Genomic DNA, 8,632 nt, shown 5'->3' with positions numbered 1-8,632 from the left:
TGTAATCCACGAAAGAGCGTGTTTTCACCAAACTTAGTGAAAAAAAAAACAGGAGAATCTGTGGAGGAATTTGTAAGAAAGCTGTTTGAAATTGGCGATCATTGTGACTTTGGCGCACAAAAGGATGAAGCAATAAGGGCTGGTCTTGTAATTGGAATTTTGGATAAAGAGGTTTCGGAAAAGCTACAAATGGAGGCCGACCTTACCTTAGAGAAGGCCATACAAATAGAGAGACTGTCAGAACTGGTAAAAAGTCAGATACGTGACCAAAGTCAGACGGTCAGAGATTTGGATGAAATCTCTAAACAGAACAAGGCATCAAGCACTAAACCAGGATCGACCAACCGAAATGGACAGCGTCAATGACGAAAACTAAATCAGATTGGTCAAACAACAGCACACCAAACATGTCACAAATATAACAGGAGGCAAGGTAGAGGTGAGAGATGTCCGCTCAAGGAAAATGGTGCAGAAGTTGTAACAAGCTTGACCACTTTGCCATTGTCTGTTGCTAAGAAAGGTCACATTCAATGAAAGACCAGCTACAGATTATGCAGAATACCAAGAAGCATTCTTCCTTGGCTTAGTAAATATGTGCGATGATGATAATGAGGCATGACGTGTGATTTTGAACATTTGTGAAGCCTCAGTTCACTTCAAAATAGACACTGGAGCGGACGCAACAGTTATGTCTGAAGCAACATACAACTCTCTTCCAACAAAACCAAAGCTGAGACAATCGGAATCCAGGTTGTGTAGCCCTGGAAGGATTCTGGATTCGAGAGGCGAGTTTATGGCACATACTACCTATAAGAAAGTATCGTACCAGTTTCGGGTATTTGTCATCAAGGGACCACGTGCCAATAATATCCTTGGACGTGCAGTTTCACATGCAATGGGTCTTGTGAAAAGAGTTGAAGAGATCAACAAAACAGCCTTTGGGCACTTTGGCCTGTTGAAGTGTGAGCCAGTAAAGATCATAATCCAGGATGATGCCAGGCCATACAGTATAGCTGCACACAGGCGTGTACCATTTCCCTTGTTATCTAAGGTGAAAGAAGAACTGCTCCATATTCAGCAGGAAGGCATCATTGAGGAGGTACCTGAGCCCACATAATGGTGTGCGCCTATGGTATCAATCCCTAAGAAAAATGGTAAAGTCAGAATTTGTGTTGATTTGAAGAAGCTCAGTGAGGCTGTCAAACGAGAAAGATATATGCTCCCTATTCTAGATGATAGATCACCGAAGCTGATAGGCTCTACTGTCTTCTCCAAACTTGCTACAGAAAGCGGATTTTATCAAATACCTTTACATCCAGAAAGTGCAAAACTGACAACCTTTATTACACCACTAGGTCGCTTCTGCTTTAAACGAGTCCCATTTGGTATTACGTCGGCTCCAGAGATTTTTCAGAGAAAAATGACAGAGCTGCTGACTGGCTATGAAAAGGCCGAGGCCATTATGGATGATATATTTGTTTATGGCAGAACCTTAGAGGAGCATGACAGACGCATACATTTGGTACTGGAAAGCTCAATAGGAGTGGTCTCAAGCTCAACAAAGAAAAATGTGAATTTAGGAAAAACAAACTGGAATTCTTCGGTCACGTGATTAGCTCGGAAGGCACAATCCCCAGTCCATCAAAGGTTGCCACAATGAAAGAGCTACCTGCTCCATTAAATACCAGTGAGCTTCGTCGCACCATGGGCATAATCAACTAACTTGGTAGATTTCTCCCAGACTTGTCTACAATAATGCGACCAATTATGGGCCTGCTGAAATCAGATAGTTTCCAATGACTGGGGCCCAGACCAGGAATATGCCTTCACGAAAGTCAAGGAGATGCTGACATCCACACTAGTCTTAGCATTTTATGACCCTTGCAAGTTAACTGTTGTCAGCGCTGATGGCAGCAGTTATGGAATTGCTGGGGCAATATTCCAACAACATATTGATAAACTCAAGCCAGTTGCCTTTTGTTCCAGAACACTCACCCCTGCAGAGGTTAAATATGCAGAGATAGAGAAGGAGTGGCTTGCATGTGTGTTGGCCTGTGAAAAGTTTTCACGATATCTTGTTGGACTGGACTCGTTCAGATTGCATACGGACCACAAACCTTTAGTGCCACTGATCAACACACATGATTCAGATAAAGCTTCTTTAAGGTGTCAACGACTGTTGATGCGGTTGAGACGCTTGAACGCAAAGGCAGAGTATGTAGCTGGGAAGCTTTTGGTAGTTCCAGACACCTTTTCTTGGAGCCCTCTCCTGGGCCAGAAAGCCACATACGAAGAGGAAATAGAAGTTTTTATAGAGTCAATGGAGGCATACAGGTCAATTTCCGATATGACATTAGAACAAATAAAAGAAGGTTACATGAGTGACAACCATCTGCAGACTGCAATGACTTTCACCAGAAATGGATGTCCGGATAAGAAAAATAGCTGTCCCCTTGATGTTCATCCATACTTTGCTGTACGCAGTGAACTCTCAATTCAGAACGACCAATTTCTCTTCAGGGACAGAGTTGTCATACCTACAGTCTTAAGGCCCGGAATTCTTGATACCATTCACGAAGGTCATCAGGGATTAGCCAAATGCCGTGAGAGAGCCCAAAGTTGTGTATGGTGACCTGAAATCGCGAGACAGATCAAAGACAAAATAGAGACATGTGAATTTTGTCAGATTAGGAAGCCAGCACAGAGGAGGGAAGCATTGAATACAACCTCTCTACCAGACAGACCATGTCAGAAAATTGCAATGATATTTGTGAAGCCAAACAAGAAAGATACCTGGTACCTATTGACTACTTTTCACGCTATTGGAAATTATGTATCTAACAAAAACAACGTCCCAGCAGGTAATTGGAAAGCTAAAGAGCACATTTGCACGATGGGGAATCCCAGAAATCGTAGTATCAGACAATGGGACCCAGTTCACTTCCTCGGAATTCAATGAATTTGCTGAGAAATACAACTTCAAACAAGTATTTACCAGTCCTCACCACCCACATGCGAATGTCACCATGTCAGAACGTAGTGGCAAAATAGCAAAGTCCATACTTAAGCAGGTTGATGTATTCCTTGCCTTGATGGCTTTTAGAGCCACACGACGGCTGCGACAGGTGCCCGCCCAGCCCAATTGATGATGGGACGCCAGATGAGGCCCACCTTGCCCATTATTGAAAAGAAGTTAAACCCCAAGTGGCCAAACCTCAAAATCATCAGGCAGAGAGACCTTAAGACAAAACAAAGATATGAATTCTTTGACAACCGGCGCCACACTACACATAATTTGCTAGATATTACTGAGGGAGACAGCGTCAAAATCAAATGGCATGGAAATGATAACAAGTGGTCAACACCAGGCATAGTTATTCAATCCTACAAAGACCGAACAAACTACTTGGTAAACACTCCTCAAGGGATATACAGACGTAATCGAATCCATGTACAGCGGATGAAAAGCCCTGAGATTCTACTTCGAGTCAATACAAATACGTATACAGACAATGTAACAAAGTCCCCACAGTGTCCTATCAAGACTCATTTGGAGTCCAGCACAATCTCTCAATAACATGGAGCCTGTGCCACCATCTGATGATTATACCACCAGCGTGACCCAGTGCAGCCAACCCTCAGCAAGCCAGCTGTACCCAATGGGCCCAACAGTCCAAACACTCCAGTGCGGACGTTAAGTGGGAGAGTCGTCCGAAAACCAGCCAGATTCAGTGATTTTGTCTAAGAAAGTGATTTTTATAAATGTGCCAACGTATTTAGTATTCTATAGTATTAGAATCAGGACTATACTGTGCTCGTTTACAGTAACCTATTATATAAATCTATTCCGTTAAATTCTTTCAGTGGACAGTTTCGCTACAAAGACAGTACATTCATTGCTTACCTATTTAATGTTTTCATATTGACGGAATTGATTCATCTGTTTCCTATCTACTCATAAGCAAAATCTTATGTTCGGATAATCTTAAAAGAGGGGAGATGTGTAGTATCGTAGTTTACTTGGTAGTTCTAAGTAATAACTGGGGCCCCGAGTGGCCGAGTGGTTTAAAGCGATTTCCGTCACGGAGCACTGCCATCTCACCTCTGTCTGCGTGGGTTCGAGTCTCGGGCTCGGCCAATGTGGATATGTGAGAAAGCTTGCCGGTAGCTTCTCGTGGGTCGGTGGTTCTTTCCGGGGTTTTCCCGGGTTCTTCCTCCACCATTAATACTGGCCGCCATGTGTAGCCTATCTTGTGCTGAAAAATGGCGTAAAACCCTATAACAACAACAACAACTAACTAATAACTGCTCCCCTTTGTAGCTGCAACATTAGATAGGGACTTCTCGCGGAGGGAGGGGGCGCCGCGATCCATCATGGAAGCGTATTGATGTGTACTCGTAACGTGTGTGAATAAATACTGTTTCTGTAACAACTTGAGACTCCCTCATTTTCATGACAACTGTCCCAATCCTTTGAGGGTCTGTGTTGTTACAATTGCAGCTCAATACCCCCGTTGCTAATGTGACAGGACCTCCTTCTCTGCTGATCGATTTCCATATCTCAGTCTTCAGTCTGGTAGACTTAATCTTTAGTATAAGGGACTCTCCTCTGCTGTTGGATACCCATGGAGTCGCCACCACAGGTCTGACGACGCAGCAGGGATAGTCATTGGATGTCACATCTATTGTCTGAACAAAAATAGTAGTCTCGTATGTTCCTGCTTTTCCTTGCCCTACTCCTTTTCCTCTACGACTTCAGCCTCCGACATCAAGAGAACATCATGTTTGATAATTGTAGATGGTTCATGATTCTCTCGAACAATCTTCTGTCTGAAATTAGCTTTTTTTATTTGATCCAGGATACCATGGATATATTTTGTGTCGACCATATTCTGACTTACATTTCTGGTCATATTTCCGCACACTCATCTCAAGATTTAACCACTATTTTGCATGCAGGTTGGCATTTTGAGGATTACAGGATTGTGTGCACAGGACACTTCCTTGTTTAATATTAGATCCATTGATATGGCTAAACCCCACTGAACGCCTTTGAGGGGGCAATAAGTGAGAAACTAGAGCCACCACTCAACGTGTTACTGTCTGTATCGCAGGCTAACAAATCAATGTCAGTACGTGGAAGAAGAGGAGACGGTCAGCTGGAGCCCCTAGGCATCATCGGAAACTATCTGAAAATCCGTAGATGTATTTATTATCATATTCTGCCCAGTTAACTAATATGGCTATCCCTAACACCTACGGTAAATCTGTGTAAGCCACATTTGTAAATTTGTAATTAAAGTCAAGCCTAACAGGTTTTACTTGTTTTCCCAAGAAACGCATATTTTAGAATAAATGATTTTTTTAGTACAAAGTGTACTTTTGTGTTCCTAAAATATATGTAATTTAATTCCAAACATGGTTGAAGGAACCCTCGATTGCTTTTATAATCTTATTTGGAAATACAATTATTGAGCAATTTAGACCTATAGCCAAAATGATAAAATTAGAAAGGCATGACTGAAATTGGTTTTAGAGGTCAAAATAAAAACCCTTTGCAACTGTATAATTGTAAGAGCCCTTGAAAGGGCCATTTATGACCTTACCGCGGTGGAGACAGGTACAATTTCAGCATACTGGGTGGTTTGATCTTCCACCTGCTCTAGTCATTGGCATTGTTTGGCTTTGTAATGTCGGCAATGATGAGCATTGTCATCAGTGGCCACAGGGATATCGCTTGGTTAAGCAGGTTACTGATATCATGAAGTTCTAGATCAGCACTGCAAGAGGCAATGGGCGGCTACTGATATCCTCTCCCAGTTTCATAGGGCTGTCTGCTTCCTTTTACATGCCTTCTCTTTAGTCCCTGGATAGCTGTCCATTGCACTGTAATCTCCTCATTGCTGTTAAAGCATTATGTAAGTCTTCAGTACACTGCTATGCCTTTTCTTTGTCACCCACAACTTCTTTTTTTTTTTTCTTCCCAGGACGTTGATCTGTTTGAGAAGATATTGTTCATCTTCTCCTTTAGGCGCTTTGTTCGGCCATGGCATTTTGTTAGGAACTGGTTTGATTTTTTTCCCCATTCTTCTTCTCTACCTCCCTTCAGTGTCTTGGCCCCGGGCTTCACGTAGCTAAATCTTTGGTCTCTGGAGGCTGCTTCCTAGTTTTTGTGTGCTTAGCTGGAGCAGCTGTTGGTACAGTGGGTGATCTTGAAGATTGAAACCTCTCATCATACTGGGTCTCTCTGGATTGGGTGGGTGGGTGCCGAGTGGTCTAAAGCGCTCTCCGTTACGGATCACTGCCATCTCACCTCTGTATGCGTGGGTTCGAGTCTCGGATTCGGCCAATGTGGGTATGTGAGAAAGCTCGCCAGTATCTTCTCGTGGGTCGGTGGTTCTTTCCGGGGTTTTCCCGGGTTCTTCCTCCACCATTAATACTGGCCGCCATGTATAGCCTATCGTGTGCTGAAAAATGGTGCTAAACTGCCCATATATTAGCTAATTTGATTGTTACTATCATTTTCCCATAGTAAGACAATAGTAGTTCTATTCTGTTGGTCACCTTTTGGTAATTGTCAAACCAAGTTCTTTCAATGCGTTCAGTGCTTGGGCTGGTATCATTTCCTTAGCTAGCTGTCTTTGTTGATCTACTCTTCTGCTCTCTGTAATGTTAACGAATAAATCACGTCTGATCTATCATGTTTATATTCGCGTATGGCAACTCGACTTGTTAATACCAGCACCGCTCTGCATGATTGTTTGTCTGTTAAATTAGTTCGCATTCACTCAGACGATTTATGTCCACAAAGTGGATTACTTAGTTTATCATTGGGTGGTGAGTACAGCTGTGTGGCCATCCAACATGTTAATGACAGTATTGCTTGCTATTTAATTGATCGTCAGGTGGGAATGGAACCACCATCCGACGACGCTTCAATCCCATGCGAGCATGAACGTTAGGGATATACGTGTACTTGTTGAATGGGAATCGTTCAATGCATTCGTCTTTATAGGCATGTCCATTCGTGACCTTGGAGGGAAAGTCATGGAAATTGATGCAATGTCAAAAGTAAGAACCCCATTATACAGGTATATTTTGGTTCTAATGGTGTTGCCTTGCAAGGAGTTTTGAGAAACTAGATCCGTGCTTATTAGTTTTGTTTTAACGACATGGTATCGGTCCCGCCCCCATCTAATGCACCTCATAGTTTATTTTAATTTATTAAGTACTATAATCTGTACATCTGGATCTGATGGCTATGATTTTTAACCATCTTATATTGACTAATAATTTGCGAGTGTAGTTGATAGGTTTTCCTAATACTGAATTGGTGCATATGTGATTGATACTTATAGTGCATTGAGCGGTTGGACATGGTGGATTGGACTGTTTGTCCACTTTAAATATTTATTTGAGGTGAATATAATTATTCTATTATAATATTGGTTTAATCACTGAGTCAAATAATTTAAATATATACCTGGTATGAAATTGCCTGAACTGCATTTGAAAATAAAATATTCGTGACACAGACATTTTGGCTTGTGCAGCTAAAAATGTTTCAGCCATTGACCATATTACCTTCCAGTGTTAGAAAGAAAGAAAAAAGTCTTTATCTCAACTCATTGCTTCCACTCAGGTTTTTAAACCTTGGATAAAAGCAGTATTGGAAAAATGGAGAAATTTGGAGATCATATAAATTTAAGATGAACTGGAAAAACGTTTAGGAAAAGATACGAGACGGGGTCAAACTATAAAGAGTCTTATATATTAAACCCCATCTTAGCAAGCCAAAAGTTGTGGAGACAATTTGTTTCACACTGACCCTTGTCATATTTATCATGTTGAAAAAAGCATTCTGAACAAATGCCTTCTTGTGGATGAACCAAGTACTGCTCTTGCAATTAAAATCAGTTAAACGGTGGAAAAGCTCATTAAGTAACCTGTTAGTTTTTGAAAAGTTTTATGTAAAAGATCGAAATTGGATAAACTTGCCTATGACGTCTTCAAATCTATAGAGGCAACCATTTTCATACAAAACTCTCTTCTTTGGTAAACGTAATGAGCAATCTGATTGGACCAGTTTCTTTCAACTGCATCCAATCACATAGTGGAGAGTAAACATGGTTCGGGCTAGTTACATAATATTTATGCTGAAGTTTGATTTAAAATGAAATGGATCAAAATCCCCTGGCTAGAGAAGAAGACTGATTTGATGGCCCCACTCAGGCATCTGATCCAGGGATTGGAATGGTAAAGAGAGTGATGTAAATATGTGATCCTATTATAATTTTAAGGTACTTCTTGACAGCATACAGAACAGATAGAGTACATTCTAAAAGGTCTGAGTGTGAGGATGACGGTCACAGGTTCGAACTCCAGCCGAGTCATACCAAAGACTTATGTAAATGGCACTAACAGCTGTCTTTCTAGGCGCTCAGCATTAAGAAGTTAGTGTTAGGACTGGTAGGCCTGGTGTCAGTATAATGTGACTGGATGGGACACCATGATACATGCCTGCGGCATGATGCCCCAGTACTATAAACTGCCACACTGCACACATCCAGGCGCGGCCCTAGGATGTGCAGGGCCCAAGGCAGAAAGCGATCAGCGGGGAAAAAAAGCAAGA

At 41.8% G+C, this 8,632-nt stretch overlaps 1 protein-coding gene across 1 annotated transcript; it reads left to right on the top strand.

The window, feature by feature from the left end:
* Nucleotides 1–688: 688 nt before the first annotated feature.
* LOC149781396 (uncharacterized) lies at nt 689–1,117 on the top strand. Its single transcript, XM_089934705.1, has one exon. It carries the CDS (start codon nt 689–691, stop codon nt 1,115–1,117), a length of 429 nt encoding a protein of 142 aa, XP_089790831.1.
* Nucleotides 1,118–8,632: the final 7,515 nt, after the last annotated feature.

This window comes from Sinohyriopsis cumingii, chromosome 15 (genome assembly GCF_028554795.1).
Source record: "Sinohyriopsis cumingii isolate HCF-2022 chromosome 15, ASM2855479v2, whole genome shotgun sequence".
Lineage (NCBI taxonomy): Eukaryota > Metazoa > Mollusca > Bivalvia > Unionida > Unionidae > Sinohyriopsis > Sinohyriopsis cumingii.
This window is presented reverse-complemented; position numbering and strand designations above follow the sequence as displayed.

Excerpts from the sequence above, each read along its gene's own strand:
- LOC149781396 (XM_089934705.1), top strand. The coding sequence starts at position 689 with ATGTCTGAAGCAACATACAACTCTCTTCCAACAAAACCAAAGCTGAGA.